The following is a 21,599-nucleotide window of genomic DNA, read 5'->3' as shown; positions in this document are numbered from 1 at the left end:
CTTCTCATCTTGAATCAGCTACATACAGCTGAGGTTGCCAGGAGCCAAGGTCATCACTGGCCTTTTGAATGCCAAGATTCAGCTGTCCGTAGCATTACTAGACGATTTAAAATTTGGCCCTCCCTCTTGCTTACAACTCTGTGCTTCTCAGAGCCAAAATACCTACTTCCCATCAGATCTTCCATGCTGGAGCAGGAACACAGCTGTAGCTTCCCTCTGTTGTCAAGCAAACACACTTCCAGTTATGAGCCAGCTCCTCATTGCTCAGCCCATTAATGAACAAAGACAGCAGGAGCAGCAGAAATAGGGCATGCAAGAGCTATCATACAGATGAACGCTTTTCCCTTTCACCTTCTTTCCCATGTATTATTTGCTTTCTCAAGTCATATGCTCCTTCAGGTTAGGGACTGGCTTTTCAGCTGTTTGCTTAGCCTGCAAGCCAGCAGAGCTCTGACCCCAGTTGGTGCTTCAGGGCAGTCTGACAACACATGCCAAGGGAGGTTCTCAGGTGGGAAGGTATTGAGTCACAGGAGAAGCATTCAGTGTACTTTCCCTCTGATTAAGCCTTTCTATCCTAGGCATTGCTCATTCTTTTCTCCTTTGCATTCAGCCACAGAAACTAGGGTGCAGTAGGATACCTTCACAAGTTAGCTCAACAGAGCTACAGAAGTAGCTGGTTTGCACAAGGAATGTACTTGTTAGCTTCTAACTACTTGTCACCTGTGGCCAATGCCATGTTAGTTTGGTTGGAAGGGAGCATCAGCTTGCTACCTATGGGGGTCAGCATACTTCAATTCCACAAACTCAAGAGGCCTTCCAAATATAAGCATGGTCTCAGTACCTTCTTCATAAATTGTGTGTCCAGTGTACGGAGCTTGTATTCTGAAAAAGCTGATGGGAGTTCATCACAACTAGCTTATGAATTTACTTCCTTTGTCTTCTCAAGTTGATAGCTTAAGGACTTGACTTATGTTCAATTGACTTAGTCCTCCTCTCATCATCAGTACAGTCTCTTGAGAAACTAAGAGCAACAAACATCAGATCTATTCATCTACCACAAATAAGGAGGCAGATTTGCATTATCAGAACATGCAGCTTTAGTTCTTGGCAGGAAGAAGTTTCTGAGAAGTTGTGTTCACCGACACATCATAGACCTGTTGTGAAAACGCGCTACTGAGATTACAAATTACTCTTTTCACGATGTTGCTCGAGTTCTCAAGCTCTGCTATGAGCAAACTTCTGCGTTTTAAAAAGTAAAAATCAAACTGATTGTACTGTGGGGGTCCGTTTCATTGCTATTTGTTAGATTTAGGTTGTGGTTTACCTAGAAAGGAATTGTGCAGATGTCAGACTGCAGCTGTGGTTTTCCACTGCTACGTTTACTTCCAGCACCACAGCTGAACTAAAAGCAGAACTAAAACAGTTGATTTTAAGCCAGCTTCCCACTCAACAGAAAGACTAACCGAGTTGTCATTACCTTATTTTTCTCTTGGTGATCAAAAAACAAGTTGGCATCCAGATTACGATTGCAGACTCAGTTTGCCAAATTTGCAATGAGGAAAAAATGCAGTAATGACTTTCCACTACATCTGTGTTTGTTCTGAAGTCCCTCAGTGGTCTCTTAAAATGCCAGTTACCCTGTGTTGCAGTTTTCAGTGAGAAATCCTGAAGTTATACTAAAGCTAGTGCCTGTCTCTTCTATAGTAACTTTAAAATGGAGAAAGTGAAGGTACATAAGTCAAAAAGAATTCATCCTAAACTCCTCTTTTAAAAGTGAGGTTGGATTTCTCCCATCACTTAATAGGCTTTTTCTGCTAGGTCTAGATGAAATATCCTTGATGGAAAGACAGATTTTCCCCCCAGTCTGAGTATTAAGTACATGCAGAATTACCTTGAACTTGCATGCAAAGCAACTCTTGGGCACTCTGCAGACAGTCAAAGTTGCAAAGTACGAAGGTGATGTGTAGACATCACCTATAAAATGTGTTTTTTGTCTCTATCTCTGAAACATCTGACAGTGGGCTTAACCTCCCCTTCAAGGCAGGAAATCTGCTCTGATATAATCAGTCCACGTCAACCTTTCTATCAGCAAATCACAATAGTTTATCTTTCCACTTTGTAGGCTAGTGTGAGAGCTCACTGCATCCTAAAGCAAAGTGATGATGACTTCAGTTTCTTTTTTTATTTTGTGTATGTATATATATATCTAGTAATGTATACCTGTATCTAATACTGTACAGCTAGACCTTCTCAGCATTCTTTATTCCTTCCCCTTATCCTCTTACTCATAGCCCAAATTACAAAGCATTCTAGAATTTGCAAGAAGGGACAACTGACATCTTAATAACTTTTATTGCCTTATTCCTCAATCAACAGCTTAAACTGAGCTTTTTGGAAGGAGATTTGGAGACTTCTTGTGACCAGGTAGGTAGCATTTAAATCAGAGTTTGTGTTTGGCTCAAGGAAAGATTTTATTAGTTTTAATTATTATTTAGCTATGTTAGTGATTATTGTTAGTGTCTCATGCACTCTGCTCTGAAGATGTGAAAAAAGCACCCACTGACTGTGGCAAAACAAACACTTTTTAGAGCCTGGTACCACCAACTTATCGATAAGCTCACTTCAAAAGCCTTCCTCCTGCAAGGGAAATATCACATGAGGGGAGGAGAGAGATTTCTCAGGAATTTGTCCTCATTTCTATTTGCTCTGATCACAGCTAAAAAAATAAAAATTAAAATTAAAAAAAAAAAAAAAAAAAAAAAAAGGATTTAAGCTCTGGATCAGTCAAAGAATATGCTTTTATGCTTTTTGTAAATCCATTTAGGCAAGAACAGGAATGAAAGGATATTAGATAAGGCATTAAGGCACTTTACTTGTCAGACCCGTGAGTCTTTTTTCTTCTTCTTCTGTAAGAGTGCAAAACAGCCATAAAACATTTACAAGTCAAAAGGAAAACTGTGCAAACACTGCATTCTGCATGAGTGTGTCACTTCAGTCTGCTCATGCCTCAATAAGGTGCAGGAAAAAAGTCTGCCCTGGCATTTGTTTGAGAACTACACCCAAAACATTTATAATGGACAGACCTGAGTAGGCATATGTTTGGTTTTTTTTTTACTTTGTGCATATTGGCTATACACAAGTTTCAAAAATCCATTACTGTGTGATTGGTTTAAGTAACAGGTGCAATATAATTTTATGCTGGTCGAGGGCTGCAGTAAAAAGAATAAAGCAAACCTGTTTGGTTATACAACCTTTCCCCATCCCTGTCATCATGGTATCTCATCAGCAACACCTCTAATTCTTGCCTGTGGGGTCTCTCTGGATATGGATGTTCTGCATAGGCAAGAGCATAGAATCACAGAATCATAGAATGGCTTGGGTTGGAAGGGTCACACTGTCAAGCTAAAAATAAGCTTCATGTTACGTGTAACACGTTACATGTTATAAATCATGTAATTAGATACTCCCCAGGCAGATGTACAGAATGTCAATTTGCTTGGGCATTTCTTAGTTCATGTAACTTTATTCCGCTGTAGCAAGACTGGTCTGCCAGCCTTCACAGATCCTGTTAGCTTCCACTTCTTTCATTTGTTATAACATTCCACTCTTTGGCTTGCTTGTTTGTTTCAAGGGTTTGCACAGAAGCTCCAAATAGCCTCTCCCTTTTCATACACAGCCCAAATAAGGCCATAGAGGAAAAACCTCACTCTTCACAACGAAGGAGCAGCTACCCTGTGGCAGTGCATCGTTGGTACTAGTCAGCCTGAGACAACAGTACAAGATGATTCAAAGTCAAGAGGAGAGACTGGTAGAAAGGACTCACATTCTGTCAGAGGATCTGCCCAAAACCCACATTACAGGCTCTAAAAACAGATCTATAAAGCATAAAAGCAGCCCCGATCAAATGACAGACCACAGGGTATACACAGCTACTGTAAATGAGCAGAGGAACCTACATCATTGAAATTGATGCTGTGTTAAAGAATAGGTTGCATTTTAAGACTTCAGACCAGACACAGTAACAAGACTATCCACTCTGAAGACAAAGACTTTAGTTTGGCACACAGTAAACCTACACAGGTCCAGGCATAAGCACAAAGTGCAGTGGGATTAAGAATTTTTGTACTGTTGGAAACTCATTCTTGTGGAGGGAACACTTTGTTCAGAGGTTAAAGATCCCTATTAGTGCCCACTACTTTCCCTAAGCAGGTTCTTCTACCACACCAATTAAATTCCATCTACCCTTCTTTGCTAGCCGTTCCTTGGGTCCAAACTTAGAGAAATTGGAGGTACTTATAGGTAACAGTGTTCATCTAGAACCCAAGCAAGCTTTCCAAGAACTTCACTATGCATCAAAAGGATGATGGGCTAAGAAACCTCAATCAAGTATACCAAGTGTCATTCTGTTTACTGATCAGGACAAATTGGAGAGGATGTAGATACACTGTGCTGTAGAGTAAGCAGCAAGCCACACACCTCACACCTCTTCCACATGTTGTTTTTCCAGTAATTTACAGATATGCAAACTTCTATAAAATAGTTCCAAATATACATGTAAAGAAAGTTATAAGGAAAAAAAAAAAAGAGAGAGGGGAAAAAAAAGTGGTGAGGTGGACATTTTTGCAAAGACTTAGCATTAAAAAGAACCCTCAGATATTCTTCTGGAATATTTGGAATATGTTTTCAGGAAACAAAAGATGAGCTTTGACAGCAGCTGTAAGACAGCATTTCTGGACTCTTCAGTCTTCAGTCAGCCCTTTAAACATGAAATGATACCCACGTTCAAAACATCTTTGCCTCTGTTAAGCATGCTTTCAGAATTCTTATATCTAACAGAAAATCCATCCTCTAATAGGCATAAGTAAATGAAAAACAACTCTTCCTTCAGACTGTCCACAATATAAGGAACACTTCTTGCAAAGTGACTGAATGAATGTCTGTTAAAGCAGAACAGAATCAAAATCTTATTTGCACAAGGGTTCCACAGCCACCCACACCCACTGATGGTTATGAGAAAAATTAGTGCATGTAACACACAAATTAGGCCCCTGAAGCTGCCTCAGTGATACCCAGTGCCACGCCAATGTGTGTATTAAAAGGGTTTGGCACACAGCTGTCACCATCCAGCACACAAACAATTCCACACCAACATTTCCCTATCACGAGCCTCCTTCTGTTTACACAAGGAGCAAATGATCCAAGCACAGCCCACAGCAGCATTCCCAGGAAGTTCTGCTGAGAAGGGAAGGGCTGAGAGCTGCTGTGCAGGACTGTGTCCCAAAGGCAGCCACAACAACTTTCTGCCGCAGACACGCTGGTGCCAGAGGCCCACCATCCTGCCACAGAAGAGTCACTCGACCACAGTTCAAAACTTCACAGGCGGGCGTATTTCTGTTCCACGTTACTGTCTTCAGTCAGAGCTCCAAACTACACAGCTACAAGGAGAATTCATTAGGGGCTGGGCTGAAGCTACCACCAGGAAATCCAGTTATGTGCTTGGTACATTCGTTTGTTCAATACCCAAACTCAGCTGGAACAGAAATTCCTGGTTAGGAATAAGAACACTGACAATAAATAAATCAACCATCATTCAGCTTTTCTGTTTTATGCCATTTCTGCCTTTCTCAGCAACAGTGCCATTCAGGGGCTAGCATCTACTCTTGGGGTAATGGAGCAAAGAGAGAGATCTTCTTGTCCTAAGGGAAAGAAAGAGGATAAATTGTCCACTGATTTTGCTAGATCACACCCTTTTGTAAACTGAGATTTCTTCATGACCCTTTTCACAGGATCGCAGTATGGTTTGGGTTGGAAGGGACCTTTAAGATCACTGAATTTCAACCCCCTGCTATAGTCAGGGACATCTCCCTCTAGACCAGGTTACTCACAGGCTCATCCAGCCTGGCCTTGAATGCTTCCAGGGAAGAGGCATTCACAACCTCTCTGGACAACCTGTTCCAGTGTCTCACCACCCTCACTTCAGGAATTTCTTCCTCCTATCTAGTCAAAATCCATCCTCTTCCAGTTTAAAGCCATTTCCCCTTGTCCTGTCTCTACCTGCCTGTATAAAAAGTGACTTTCGCACATGAGAAGAAAACATCAATGTCCTCTTTCCTTCAGAAGAGATCTCAGAGAGGAAGCAGGCATGCTATTCCCAAAATCATGCTGTTCCTGAAACTATTTGTTTGATTCAGACCAACACAAAAGGAGCTGCAGGATGGAGGATGGATCCATTACACGCTCAACAAAGCAGGATTTAAAGCAGACAGCCTAAAGAGGATGCTTAGTTGGACAAGTCTAATTGACACAGCTTTACTACACACAGTAGCAGGGGCTGTGAGCAGAGAAGGGCCTCCATCAGGTGATCTGTAAAATTCCACTAACAAGGTGCTTAAAGAGGATTCTGTCATGTTACCAGTTTGTCAGCACTCCAGAAAGGCAGCAAACAGACACCACAGAGGGAACAAATTCTAACACCCTTCAAACCTCAGAATTTCTTTCTAGAGGGAAAAAGACCATATTAAAAGACTTCCATTATGCATACCTACAAACTACTCTTTGTCATGGTATGATATTTGCATAATGACATTCCATCCCAGCTCCTGGAATCTTCCAGGCGTGCAAGAATGCTGCAGAATTCAAAATACTACATCTCCTTGGCTGGAGATCTATATATTTTATATACTGGAACACTCTCTGGATTAAAAAGTAAGCTCCATATGGCACATCTATGCCCAAAAATCAGTTTCAGATGTAAGTTTCCAGAAGTTATAATATTCAGAAACCAGAAGAGATACTCTATTGTAGGAACAAGCTGATTACAGGCTGCTTCAACCTGCAGTCCTTTGCATTTTCCACCACACCCTCTTGAGCTACAATTACAAACGGAAAAAGCAAAGTTATACAGACAAAAATACTTGTTGACAGCATTTTTTCAGACCACTACTAAGAGTGGCTTTTTGGATTTGTTTTTCCTAGGAAGATTCCTTTCCCCAGATGTTTGGGTTTTGTTTGTTTTTGTTCTTTTCCCTCAATCAACAAGGAAAAACTCCAGCCTCAGCAAAGTGCTATGAACATCAGTTTGCATTACAGCACTTGGACATTTCGGCATCTAACGCTTCTTTTGCTATTGGGCCTCTTCTCATTTTGGTTACTGAGTCTGACTGAAAAAAAAAAATTCCCACTGTTGAGCAGTTAGCTGCCTGCATTAGCTGAAACCACTACTGCACTGCTATTTGTACTGGTGTAAATGACTTTCTCAAAGTCAAGTAATGTAGGCAATGCTGTTTTCAGTACTTACATCCCTTATTCACGGCGATTACCCTAATGGTAGCCATAGGGAAACCTCCCAGCACGCAAAACATTCCACAGTACAACATTCCAAACAACCCATTGCTCCATGTGTGACACCACAAAGAAAACATGGAGCAGTTTTCTACGTTAGCCGTAGGCTTGCAAGGACTTCTTTTTGCAAAGGAGCATAATGTTGGCACCTCCTGTGGACTATAGCACCAATGCTCCATGTATTTGAGGTGCAAATTCCTCACTCAGACGTGTTGTTGACTGCATCTACATTGATTTTTTAGTTTATTTGAGGCACTTGTGAATTTTTTGAAGCAAATACTCCTGCTTATTATACATCAGTTCAGTTTCAGTGTTGATACGTAGGCAAATTAAGTTCTTTCACAGAGTGGCCAGGGTTGGAAGGGACCTCAAGGATCATGAATCTCCAACCCCGCTGCCACAGGCAGGGCCACCAACCTCCACATTTAATACCAGACCAGGCTGCCCAGGGTCCCATGCAGTCCTTTCATTTCCAAGGAAACCAACCTAGAAATTCTGTTCAGATGCATACCAAGTGTACTTGGCCCATACAGAGTTATAAACATCCCAATCAACAATTAGCTTTCTGGAGAGTAATGAACCATTTGCGTGTTAGGGGCATTTCATCCAGGAACTACACTAAATCTAGTCTAGAGTAGAAGTCTCTGAATCACACACACTCTACCACAACTATTTTTTCCTACTCCTATGCTCCATATAAGCCAGTATGCCAGCTGTGTAGGTCTTCCCAGGCCAACCCAGGGTGCCATGTTCTTTTACCTGACTCTCTCTTCTTCAGCTTTTTTAAGCTCTGCGTCCCGTTGCAGCACCTTCATTATTGCCTCTTGTTCCTCCTCTGTTAGGAAGCTTAGGTCAATCATCTTGTCGTGTGTGTATGGGCAGGGCTGAAGTGTCCAGAAAGATCTTAAATCCTGCTGAGGAAGACAGACTTATGGTCTCTCTTAAAGGTATAAAAGAAGTCTTTTTTAGCAGGCACTGAGAAAGCTGGACCACGTCACTATCACTGATTTAAAAAACCGCCAAGATTGCTTTGTTGCAGTTGAGTAAGTGCATGTTTCCTTAGATTAGAGATTTTGGGGAAGGTGCTGCATTGCTGCTTGCCATTGCAATGATGTTTTCTCAGCTTGTCCTCTCAGCTCTGCTTCTTGGAGTAACAGTTCATTGACCCACTACATCCGGTGTTTAAGAGCAACCAAAACATTCCCTAAAAAAGAGACAAGGAAGAACAAGCTGTAACATTAGGTATCAGAGAAGTAGATCACATAGGCTTTTTTTTTTAATTAAAATAAACAAGTTTTTCAGTATGATTAAACCACTTTATGAAGTGGTCACTTCAAGTCAAACCTGTTTTACAGGCCTCTTGAACAAGATGGTCAGGAAAATACACTGCTTTTGAATATAGTGACTCACACCCTGCAACACAGAACCAAGCGTCATTTAAATGACAATTTAAAAATAAATGCATTTTAAGTTGCTCTTAAAGTCAGCAGAATAATTTGGGCAAGAGAAGGAAGGAGAAGAAAATACAGTCAAGAACACTAGCATATATCCATTTAAAGTAAAAGAAGCATGTAGTCACAAGCACAGACATTGTGTACAAGGGCACATAAAACCTGTGCCTATTGTTATCATACACAGATCAGAAAGAGCCAGATATCTCTAAGGAAAAATTCACTGCTGCTTGCAGTCCTGATTCAGAGTGTAGAGGCTGAGTGGGAAAAAGTAACAAAGAAAAACAAAAATAAAATAACAACCCACCACCACCAACCAGCTAACATTTAAGCTAAAACTCAGGAGCTTGCCATGCTGGTTTATGATGATAGCATTAGCACATTTCTAGGCCACTTGTTTTTGGCACCAACCAACCAAAGCAGAAGAACTATCCTGTAAGGACAAGCCATTGAACTTTTGGACCCTACTCCACTCACAGCAAATCGTGAGCCTTGCCCTCCACACCTGTCTTCCTGCTCCAGGTCTTCAAAGAGGCCTTTCTCCTTCCAGGAGAACAGAAAGGCAGCAGTCATCACAAGCCCTGGAGGAAGAGCCCTAAGGAAGTAATCAGAAGGCTGCCAAGCACAACGTGTTGCAGCAGCGAGATGGGAGGAGGCTGGGAACGCAGAACAATTTGTATGCTCCAGTTCAAGACTTCAGGAGCATGTTCTCCAATTACTGCAGTGCCTCTTTCTGAAGGATTTTATCTTGCCTGTGAGAAAAATGTTTATTGCTCATAAACATTTCTTATTATTGACTCAGAACAAAAAAAAACCAAAAAAAACCCACAGTTTTGAGAGATTATTTCTTTGGATTTCCAAATGGGAATTCTACAACAGACTTTTGACCCACCCAAAACAAACAGCACTGAAGGATCAAGTACCATGTTTGCAAAGCCAGGTTCTTACATTAAAACCTTTAAGCAGCAGTTATTAGCTGCTGGATGGAGTCAAAATACCTCTATTCTTCCGACTTGAGCTCAAGTCAGGAAGGAACTGTTTCCAGAAGCATACTGAAGTTTGAATAATTTTCCCTTCCTTTATATCAGCCCACAGCATAGGAAGGAAGTTCAGGGTACCCATAGTTTCCACAGGCTGCAATCCAATTTAGTTTACAAGATAGGAATTCAACTTTTACTCACAATATTTTACCACTAATAGCATATAATTATGTCAGGAATATGATCCCATGTAGGCTTAATCACTGCGCTACAGAACATATGTAATGAAAGCAAACTAATGGCTACAGAAACGTCTTGAATGTGTGGAATCAGAAATGGTGCAGTAACATGAATCTCACTGCTTTATCCAAACCAAATTGAATCTTTAAGTAGTAGTTTTAAAAACTGTTTTTTCTCTGTTTCATAGGCCATGGTACCCTCTGGAAAAGCAGATGACTAATCATTTACAAGATAATTCCAACCACAAAAGGCAAAAGCCTCTTCCTGAAAAAGCTCAGAAGAATACGGTTGGAGAAGAGTCAGCTGTGTCTACGTCAGGGTCTCTGAGTGTTTCAGAGTGACTATTTCATTGATACAATGAAACCAGAGGGGGAGAAAAACGAAAACAGAACAACTTGAATTCAGTGCAAGCCTCAGAAGCATCCGTAGTGACAAATCTGATGAGAGGCAGCAGAGAAGCTGTTACTGAACAGATCTCCTATTTAAAAAGGATAGCTACTGGCACAGCCTTGTAGCTTTCTTGCACTGTACACTGAACATTAAAATCATGCAGGTAATCCTTGTGCTTGCTCCTCTGGTGCCAGAAGCTGTAAACAATTCAACCATGAGAGGAAAACAAGATATTAGCACTACTCAAGGAAGCATCACCTCTAAAAACAGCACATCTTACAGATGTGGAAGGCAGCTGCAGCCAGGTTAATGCTCATCTCAGTCCCTCTGCAGAAGTGCAACAGCCTTCTGCATGTGGTTGTGTTTGGCTGCCACATTCAGCTTCTCCATGATTCATGCAACATAACTGCAATGAAAAGTGGATATTTTATGTTTCTTATGTCTGGCCAATCAGGTCTGTAAGGAATCTATTGTAGAAACAGTATCTTTAAAGGAGACTGATGGAGGGTTATGTTGTTTAACAGTTTAATTCAAAAATCTAAAAGAAACAGTTGGGCAACATTCACTGAACAGACCCAGGGGAGCTCAAGGCAAGGCAGGGTGGGACTGAACTTCCCAGATACCATCATTCTGTAGAGTAGATTCTGCAACTAAATTTGCACTGCCACTTTGGTTTTGCTCACCTGCCTAGGCATAAGTAGTGCAGCTGACCTTTTAGGTTTCTTCATAAATATAACAACGTAATGGATCATTTACAGCATGACTGGGTACCTGAAAAACTGGCTCCTAATCTCACTGGATAAGCAGTTAAAGAAAAATGACCTAACAATAATTTTTCCTCCTTTAATGTGTATCATCCATATGCTGAAGTGTGTACTGTGATCACAAGTCTTCAGTCACTGGAACCATGACAGAGACAAACTGAAGGCAAAACAGATGTTAGCCTCTGCATAAACAAGGTTGAAACCCTTAGTGTGTGTGTGTGTGATGTACACTGCCAGCCTCGGGAGACCTGCTAACACAAGCTATGGCAAGGCTGGCTTTCTGCAGGAGATCGTAAGCACTGATGGTACAAAATGTTGGCTTAGGAAATGGCATTTGTTGGAGATCTACAAGACAGATTTCAAAATTAAAAATAAATCCATGCTTTTGTCCAGTTTGAATCACACACCACCACTCCAAGCTTAATCCTTCCACTTTCTTTTTTCTTCTTCTTTTGTTCTTCACATACTTTTTCTTAAATGTCCTGCACGTGCCAGAAAGAATAGAGAGGCCTCAGCATTCATCTTTGGCAAGAGAGCATTCAGACCTAAGTTTCAAATAAAACAGAAAGATCCACAACAGACTGATTAAATGGAAATTGATAGAACCACCAGACCGATGATCTCTGGAGAAAAGCCTATCATCTCATATTGTAGACTAATACTTGTGACACTTGGGATACGAGGCATCATTTTTATTTTTTTTTCCCCTAAAATTCAAATGAAGCCACACCAAAAATCTTTCCCTTCATAAAAGATTTCTACTCCCTGTAATAAACAGGAATCTGAAATTATGCTTTCTGTAATTCATGCATGAAAGATTCTATGTCTTGAAAATAAAAAATAAAAATAAGGGCTGAGATGCACTGTACTTCTCGCCATCCTCAACTCTTAAGTTGCTCACATGTGCCGAGTGCTTTAGGTCAGGCAGTCATCCAAAAATGGTGCCTTATAAAGTTTCTCAAAACCTCCTCAGGCAGTTGTACGTCTCCATGCCTTCCAGGGAGGCTTTGCATTTGTCTGGAACATGTTGTAACAGCAAGGCTGCTTTGTTGGCCCTGCACAGACCTTTATTTCTCCCCTACTTTCTCCCACGTTGGAAAAGAACCTGAATTCAAATACTGCACTGCAAACATTATACCATAGTAAGAAGGACCACAGTCATAGCTTAGGTTTTTACATTTGCACTCAGTGCATATATATGGGATGTAATGAGGGAGAGGTAAGGAAGATGTTGGAGTGGTTTGTTATGACTGACATTAAATTCATCTACAGGATCAGAAACCAAGCAGGAAAACCCCAGTCAGTTGGTCCAGTCAAATCAACAGAGCTTCCTTTTACACGCAGCAACCTCAGCATGTCTCAGATTTACATTTCAAAATTGCCTTCTGTGCTCCTTGTGCACTAGGCCTAAGCTGCTAAAGTTTCACTTGAGAGAATCTGTCTACAGCCAACGCCTTCTCACAGGAAAAAGCAGGTGACAGCCCATCCAATAACTTGGTCTGCTTCTGCAACCCTATTTGGGCCAACTCCTCCAGCAGAACAGCTACCCTTACAGCCTGGCTACCAACAGCCTGCATCTGTATGTACCTCCATACCATACGTATGGTATGAAGGTAAATATGCTTCGACATATCAGCACTAGCAGCTAGGATGAGTTGGAAATCCAGAAACAAGGCAATGGGAAGTTGAGGAAGAAAGATAAACTGTGCAAGGTAGCAACTTGCACCTGCAGGGAAACTCATTCTCAGAAAAAAGGCAACTAAGTTTGTCCCCAGCACTCATTTGCAGGAAATCCTTTATTTTGGAACACAAGGAGCAAGGAGAAGTTTGCAGGACTGACTCCCATTAAAAGGTCACATCAGGCAGTGACAGTATTTTGCAAAAAATAAAATAAATTAGGCTTAGAAAATAGAATTTCTCAAAACACACGAGGCAAATCTCTTGGAGGAAGAACAGCTAATTAAACTAAATGCCAGTGTTGGCATGAGCACAAATAGTTTCAGATGGTCATGAGTGTATTTGCACAGATGTTCAGAGGACTACAGAGTTAAGTTTGGGTAACGGAGAAAGAAAACCAATTAACTCTCAAGAGGAACTTAAGTTCTTAGTTAAGAATCTAAAACATGGGTGCCTGAAGTGTTAAGGCCTGAGCTTAAACACACTCAAGGCGACTTGTTGTCAATGTAATTCTTGACAGGACAAAAGGAAAGAGATCTTCCATAAGATATGCATATCTGTAGCCAATCCAGCTGCTCTTTCTCGAGGTGTTATCAAAGCCTTTTCAAAACGATACCAGCTAGATGTACACAGCATATCACAGTTCCAGCAGTCCCAGAGACTAAACTGAAGAGCAGTATTTGCCAACAACACGAGTTTTTAGCCGGTGGGAGGCAGATTTTATCTAGCTGGTCGCAAAGTGGAAGCTGGTGTTGGAACCTTTGCAGAAGTAGGGAATATCTAATAGGGCAATACTAAAGTTGCTCGTACAAACACATAAATGCTTTATTTTATATCCACATGCTCTCCTGTGCAATGTTCACTAACATGCAGATAAAGAAAAGAACCTACTTATCTGCAATTACAGTACAACTGCTCAAGGCAGCCACAACAGGAAAACGAGAGAACAAACCCTGCTCCCACCTTACCCTTGCTTACCAGAACCAAGGAGATTCCTGTTGTTTTTTTACCTGCAGAGTAGCTGCAATCTGAAAACAGTCTTACTGACAGCCTCGCTGATATCAGACAGGCAAACATTCTGGCTTACACAAAATGCACTCTGAACAAGAGAGCAAGAATGTTAACAGCAAGTAGAAAAGAGTTAACAACTGAAAATTGGAAGAGGAAAGAACTATTTGCTTTGGCTGTAGCCTAATCCCTCTAATAACGTGTGGCTGCTTGCCATTTCTTTCATAGGACTTTCATTGGATACTGGCAGCAGTGCCTAGGAATATGAATCTCTATACCTGCTATGGTACACAGTCAGTAGGACAGTGGTTTCAAAAGATGTGGTCTCAGGAATAACAGGTTCATAAATTAAAGAGGAAACTAATGGAAAAACATCTAAATGATGCTTTTCCACTGACTGCTGTTCATCAGGTTGACTGTAGATGCCAAATCATTTATTCTTAACTGTCTGAAGTACAAAACTACACACAAGATCTTGAGTTCTCTACTAAGCAGCTTTAAAATTACAGAAATTTCAGCAAGTTAAGAACAATAATGCATACATTTCATTATAAATTGTGAGGCTCTGATTCTGGTTGTTCTTCCTTGCATATCATACTCCGACATATGCACCAGCATATTGTTTGATTGAATAATTATTCATATGCAAGAACTACATTCTTCCAGCTGATAATTCTCTTTACCAGTGATTGCAAAACAAATAATACATTCTCAGGGCAAGGGATATTTCAATATCACAGTGAAAATGGCTCAATCTTCTGGATCTCTGAAGGCAGAGCATTGTTTATTGTAACCAGTGATTCTCATCTCCCTTTACAGAGGGAGCAGACTCCCTCCAAAAAGAGAACAGGGAGGCTAGCAAGACACAAACTCCCATCATCACTGCCTCATTCTTTATGCAGTCACTGGCATTAGACCCACCAATGATGCTGCTCAACAGAGTGTTGTTATGTCTTGCCTGAAAAAAGTTTTGAATAAAACTGCATTATTTAATAGAGGTTGGAGGCAAACTGCTGCATGAAGTTATCTTCTGACCTGACACACTTCTGTATTTGATGGCTAGTTCCTTTGGAATTTTCCCTCACTATAACTACAGATTCAAATCCTAGGATGTGTTTTCTACATTAATCCCATTGATATGGATGGTTAAAATAAAACAGTGATTAAAAAAGAAAAAAAAACCTTCTGTAAAATGTATTCTTGTTTTTAGTAAGTTTTAGCCTTAGGCAAATCAAAGTTAAGTGGTTCCCAATACAGAGGAGTTGAGAACTTTAAGTATTGGAGACTATGGCAGAGCTACCCTACCTCTACCCTGCCTCCTTGCTCTCCTGTATTAACTAGCACAGATGTGGGACTCTGGACTGTACCAGTCTGTACCACTGAAGACTGGGAGTAAGCAAAGCAGTACAGCAAATTAACAAGTATTTCCCATCAAATGGCTACTGGGAAGTGACACATTTCCTACTTGTTGTTTGAATAATCTTTTATATACGAAAACAAAGAACACCGAACTGCAGTTTCTGTAGTCACTGTGCAGTCCAGAATGTTGCTAATGCAGAAGGCTTTCTAAACAAGAGGACCTGTCACATCTCTGCAAGACTCTTTTCCTACTCTCACTCCTCATTTGAGTTAATCAACTGTGGAGCTCTTAATTGAGCAAGGACAGCAACCATTACTGACACACTGCTCTTCCCCTGCTGTGTCTGTAAAACTAGGAACCTTTGGGCAGACAGGCTGCCTCTTCTACGCATCAGAGAACTGCTGCTCAAGTCACTGGTGACAGCACATTTCCTCTGCAAGATGCTACACAGTATAGTTTGGTAGGACAGTTTGAGCACAAATCGGGTGGGGAGCATTTCACATCATCCTTGCCTTAGAACCAACCCTTACTTATCTAAACCACTCTTTTTAATTTGACACTGCAGGCCCCCTACTTTTCGGGCACCAACTTAATTGTGACTATGGTTTCGTTTAATTTACTGTACACAAATAGCCAGAAAACAAACCAAGCCCTTTGGCTGTCCTTTCTCATGAGATGACAGACTAACCACAAACCTCGGACACTCACTCATGCACATTTCTTAGCTTAAAATTACCCAGCTAATAATTGATGTAATCTGAAAGCTCATAGGAAAGCTTGCGTCAGTTAATGCGGTCCTTGCTGCAGTAACAGAGGCGCACACCTATCTGAAAGCAGGCTTTTACACAGCATCCAATTGCCAGCAGAAATCAGGTGCCAGTGAGAAAGGAATGTTCTTCAGGACTCCTGCAGTCATGGAAACGATACGTAAGTAGAGAGAAGTGAGAAAAGTCAGTCTGGAGATGGGTAAGGTAAAAATGAAAACGGTTATAGAAATGTTAGCCTACACTCTGCAAATAGAATGCAGTCAGAATTACCAGAATTAAGTTTTGCAGTGAAGTTTTTGTAGAATCATAGAATGGTTTGGGTTGCAAGGAATCTTAGAGAGCATATAGTGTTAAGCCTCACAATTACTATTGTTAACAAACACATTGAAAGAAGTTTGCTATAGCTCCCTATTAAGAGGGAAATATTTATCATCTAGTTAAAAATATTGTTATGCACTGGAAATCTGTATAATATAAATACTCCATCTGCTACCACAGTTATTCTGGCTAAATCTGAAGCCAGCAAGCAGCAATGCCAGTCCTCCTTAATAGTGATCTCAAATTGCAATAATAACTGGAAGTCCATCAGCCATGAAAACTTCACTCACGAGGTGGCCCAGCCCAGCCGTGCAAACAGCTGCGTGCAAAACAGTCTTTTCCCAAACGCTGATAGCCAGAGCCAAACAGAGCAAGGTAGATGGTTCCAGGCAGAGTCAGTACTGTGATACAAAGAAACCTAAGAGGGCCCAGTGAGAGCTAAATCCAATTGCTCCATGTGAGAGGTGAGAAGCAGGGAACAGCTCCTGTAGCAGTCTGCAGTTGCACTGATGAGGAGCCATGTCAAGTTGTCCTGTGCGAGTTGGATTTGACATACAAATCCTGCTGAAAAGCACAGGGATGGGAAAGAAGGAGAGGGAGGTTGTGATTGAAATTGTTTTTCAGATACAGTGAGCAAAATAAGGAGTTTAGTTTGTGAGGCTAGAGTTCAGAGTATAATACCTGTGCCTAACAAAGGTATTTAGTTTTGCAGGAGTGGCTCATTCTTTATGAAGATAGCAATGCAAGGCACTGCCCAGTGGCCATGGCACACCCTCAAGAAGAGAGGGAAACCAGAACCCCAGAACCATTTAATCCAAGAGGATTCAAACACACATGCCCTCATTTACCAAATATATGCCATTCTATGAAGGTTTCATTTTCTTCACTTTTAACTCTCCCCGAGACTGCGCCACCAGGGATTAAACTGCCCATCCAACTAAAAGTTCATTAAAGATATGATGCAACCTTGCGAGCAGAAACAAGAAACCCAAGTCTACTTCCTCGCAGTCAGGCTACCACATCCCGGACCGAACTTTCTCTCCTGACTCTCCTTCTCACCCAGTGAGCCCTGCATTCCTAGTTGCACAGCAGTCCAGCGGTACTTGGACTGAAGGAAAAGGAGATTAAACAAGAACACGATGACCTGTTTCACAGATTTTTAAAAGCCTGACAGTGAAACTGATACTATGTTCGTTTGGGCTACAGGAGATGCTGGGAGGAAGTTTCCTTTGTATGAGATAGGTCCAATAACAGCTTTGGAAAACTCAAGGATGCAGCCAAAGCAGAGGTCTGCTGCACCCATAAGGTAAAAGTAGACCAAGATGCCTTAGCATTGCCTAAACCTGGGTGTAAGCACACTAAAATATGGTATTTGTAACAACATATATATGCGTTTTGTAATACTGTAATATTACTAGTAGTGTTTTATAACATAGCTATGCATAAATATGTAAAACTGCAAATGGAAGGAAGCTCGTGGTACATTTGACCAAGCTATGCACAGGAAAACATACAAATAGTAAAATTTGCAAGATAAGAGCAAAACACGTAGAACAGACAAGAAAGATGTGTGATGAAAGCTGAATAAACCTGCAGAACAAAGAGGAGATAAGTCTGATGGAACAAGAATAATCCTGCAAAATAACTAAGATGTTGGCAAGGCCAGGGTAAGTCTTCCTTCCCAAAACTGTGGCAGAAGCAGATGAGATCACACCCTTTTCTTCTGGGGAGGCAGCAAGGTGCATAAAACACTAAGCAAAAGAGATAGTAATTAATGAATGTCATAAAACCCTCACTTCTATTCCAGTGTCTCTGATGAAAGGCACTTCCATGCACTGCAGCCATCAGTGTTAAACACTGGGCATCAGCTCCATGGCACTGTGTGGCCACAACTTTCCAGCTTTGAGCCCCCACAGAGCGCTCAGCAGTACTTGCAGGGCCGTTCAACAGCCTGGCCCCAAATTTAAGTGACCTTTATCCTGCAGTGACAACCACATACAGCAGATCCCTCAACGCACACACACACAACCAAGCTCACTGGATTTTAGGACCAAGTCCCATTCCACAAAGTCACTTTAGGGACAGAACGCAAGACACCGTTCGTGCTTCAAAATTAAAGTGCTTCCTATGTAGCATCTCACAGCAGAGATCTGAGAGTCCTGTTTAAACGAAGAAGGCCGCCAGTTATTAAAGCATCGTTCTGCAGAAGCCAGGCTCAGGTGAGGCGTGACAGTCAGGCACAGCACCCAGCGCACCCCTCAAGGGGCTCCCCTCAGCGGGACACCCTCCTGGACCCCACCGCCATCTCCGCGGCTTACCCCATCCCTCCGATCAGCAGCAAGCCCGAGCTACCTCATCCTATCCGGCAGCCGCCCGTCTGAGGAGAGGGAGGTGGCGGCTGGAGGCGGCTCCGACCCGCGCCAATGGCGGCGCCACGTCCCGCAGAGCTGGGCGGCTCCTTGGGCTCGCCCTGCCCGCCTCGGGCATCGGGAAGGCTGCTGAGGGCACGGCGGGCGCTGCGCTGTGCGGGACGGGGAGAGGTTGTGTGGGGCAGGTTTGAAATGGCGCGCTGAGGGGGAAGGTCGTGGCAGCAGGCTCTGCAGCTGCGAGTGAGTATCGCAAGTGAAGTCCGCAGGTGTGACGTGAGGGAAAACGATCCTTGGTTCACTTTACCTGGTAAAATGTAATTTAAGAAGTGTGAAGATACGCCTGTTTGCAGTAAAGATACAGAATCACAGAATCACAGAATGGCCAGGGTTGGAAGGGAACTCAAGGATCATGAATCTCCAACCCCCTGCCACACGCAGGGCCACCAACCTCCACATTTAACACCAGACCAGGCTGCCCAGGGCGCCATCCAACCTGGCCTTGAACACCTCCAGGGACAGGGCATCCACAGCCTCTCTGAGCAGCTGTTCCAGCACTTCACAAATCTCATAGTAAAGAACTTCCCCCTGACATCCAACCTAAATCTTCCCTCCCTCAACTTCAAACCATTTCCCCTCATCCTGCAGTTATCTACCCTTTCAAAGAGTAGACTCCCCTCCTGTTTGTAGGCTCCCTTTAGGTACTGAAAGGTTGCAATGAGGTCACCCTGCAGAACAAGCCCAGCTCCCTCAGCCTGTCTTCATAGGGGAGGTGCTCCAGCTCCATGATCATCTTCATGGCTCTCCTCTGGACCCTCTCCAACAGCTCTCTGTCTTTCTTACTGGGGGCTCCAGACCTGCACACAGTACACCAGATGGGGCCTCACAAGAGCAGAGTAGAGGGGGACAATCATCTCCCTGTCCCTGCTGGCCACCCCTGCGAGTACTGATAATACAAGTAGTGATAATAGAGGATTCAGTCATCTGTTTGTCCAGGGTGCTGCCATGGGTTCTTTTCTGTTGAATCAGTGGCACAAAATACACATTCTGCCATTTGTGTTCCAGCGGTGCCTCTCCCTCAGCAGCACTGGGGCAGGTTGCCCAGCGAGGTGGTGGTGCCCCGTCCCTGGGGACACTGCGGGTCAGCCTGGATGGGTTCTGCACACCTGACAGCTGTATGTGTCCCTGTGCATTGCAAGGGAGGTGCACTGGGTTACTTTTATACATCCCTTCCTATTCAAACTATTCTGTGAAGCTGGAGCTCTCTGGAATAGAGAGAATAGAGAATGCTTTGTATGCATTATCTGCTGAAGTTCTGGATTTTAATAGGGCTTCATTTCAATTAACATGCATCCAAGTGAAGTGGAGGCCTTGTTAAAGCACAAAACTCAGTTACTCCCTGTAATAATTTTCATTCAAGTGCCTCTTATCCATACATCCTGTTTATTCAGCTTAATGCAGTGTTCTAATCTGTATGTATTCAAATCCAGGCTGCCCTTCTGCTAATGTAACTTGGTGCATTAATTAGAAATGGGGACCCTTTTGACACTCTTGGCACATGGAATGTATTTTTCTATTGTGTTTGATATCTCTTTTTTTTTTCCCCCTCTCACAGCAGTCCCAAAGTGGAAAAAAAGAAGGCAGTGGTGAGCCTGAGCCTTTTCAGAGCAGACAGCCGTGTGACGCCTGGCCCCTGCCGGATGGAGCCGGAACTGATGGGTCTTACACCTATCGCCCAAAACAATTTCCTCTTTAATTAAGGAGTTTTGAACCAGGGCTTAGGGAAAAGCAGCTACTTGCTGCTGGGATGCTCCAAGTGTCAGTGGGCCCCAGGATCGGTAGGACCACTGGCTGTGATTATGGAGCAGCAAAACTATGTATGGGGTTTGTGCTGTGTCTGTTAACATATTTCTTCTCGCCTTCTCACAGCTAGTTCAGTGATTTGTTCTTGAAGGAGATTCAGGGGAAACCCATGGGATTATGGATGCAAGGGCTGTCCTAGCTCAGCCCAGTCACCAGTCTGCAGTAAAGAGCAAATTGAAAATACCTGAATGATGTGAAAGGACCCTCAGACTGATTCCTCAGTAACCTAAGATGGTAAGAGCCTGCAACCAGCATACAGCCTGTCCCCACAATTGCTCTGCACTGTTGTAGTTGATCTGAAGACTGATTTTTGTGTAAGTGTGGCTGTTTTTCACATAAATTGAGCCTGAGCACTCTCAAGGTAGCACCAAGAAGATAAAAAGTAGTGCTGGAATGACAGGTCCTGCCAACCCTGCTTCCCTGTATAGCCTCAGAATTATAAAGCTCTCAGCACAGTGAGAAGACATAAGTGTGTTTTTGATTGCAGTGTAACAAAGTGTTATGGCATCTTTAGAAAACAAACAAAAATCCACAGGTAAATGGTGTGGTACTGGCAGGTTCAAAGTTGGATGGAGCCTTGGGGAGCCCAATGAGGTGAGTTGCAACCCTGTCCATAGCAGGGGCTTGGAGCTCTATGATCTTTAAGGTCCCTTCCAACCTAAGCCATTCTATGATTGTGTGGACAGCCCACACTTTGTACTCTGCAGTCATCTCCTGGGCCCCAAAGTCTGTTGTTTTTTTCAAATAAGTCCTTCTGCACAGTGAGGCTATGTGGTAAAACACTTTTCTCTCTATATCTAAGAGATGATTTTCATAAAATCATAGAATCACAAGGTTGGGAAGGACCTATGAGATCATCTAGTCCAACTGTACTTTTATCAACATTACTACCACTAAGCTACTAAACCATGAAGATTCAAATGAAGATTCTACACAAGACTTAGAATGGGATATTCAGAAGACAGAGTTAAGGGAAAATGAGAGAAAAGTGGTTTGGAAAGGAATAAGTGTGACAAAACAAAGGGATAAGAGGATAAAAGTGAATGATCAAGTGGAAACAGGGCTGGTGGTTGT

The 21,599-nt window shown here is 42.4% G+C and overlaps 1 protein-coding gene across 1 annotated transcript in view; it reads right to left on the bottom strand.

The window, feature by feature from the left end:
• Positions 1 to 18,675, bottom strand: part of SYTL2 (synaptotagmin like 2) — a 51,240-nt gene extending 32,565 nt beyond the window's left edge. The window contains exons 1-2 of the mRNA XM_042820605.1: positions 18,615 to 18,675; positions 8,101 to 8,545 (exon numbers count right to left, since the gene is read on the bottom strand). Of these exons, the coding sequence (XP_042676539.1) occupies positions 8,101 to 8,201 (101 nt within the window). The 5' untranslated portion in view covers positions 8,202 to 8,545; positions 18,615 to 18,675. The remainder of the gene's footprint in view (positions 1 to 8,100; positions 8,546 to 18,614) is intronic.
• Between the last annotated feature and the right edge of the window lie 2,924 nt (positions 18,676 to 21,599).

This window comes from Centrocercus urophasianus, unplaced genomic scaffold (genome assembly GCF_019232065.1).
Source record: "Centrocercus urophasianus isolate 14NV4802_14NV808 unplaced genomic scaffold, USGS_Curo_1.0 seq_1, whole genome shotgun sequence".
In the NCBI taxonomy this organism is placed as follows: domain Eukaryota; kingdom Metazoa; phylum Chordata; class Aves; order Galliformes; family Phasianidae; genus Centrocercus; species Centrocercus urophasianus.
The sequence above is the reverse complement of the archived record's forward strand: the minus strand, read 5'-3'. Positions and strand labels throughout refer to the sequence as shown.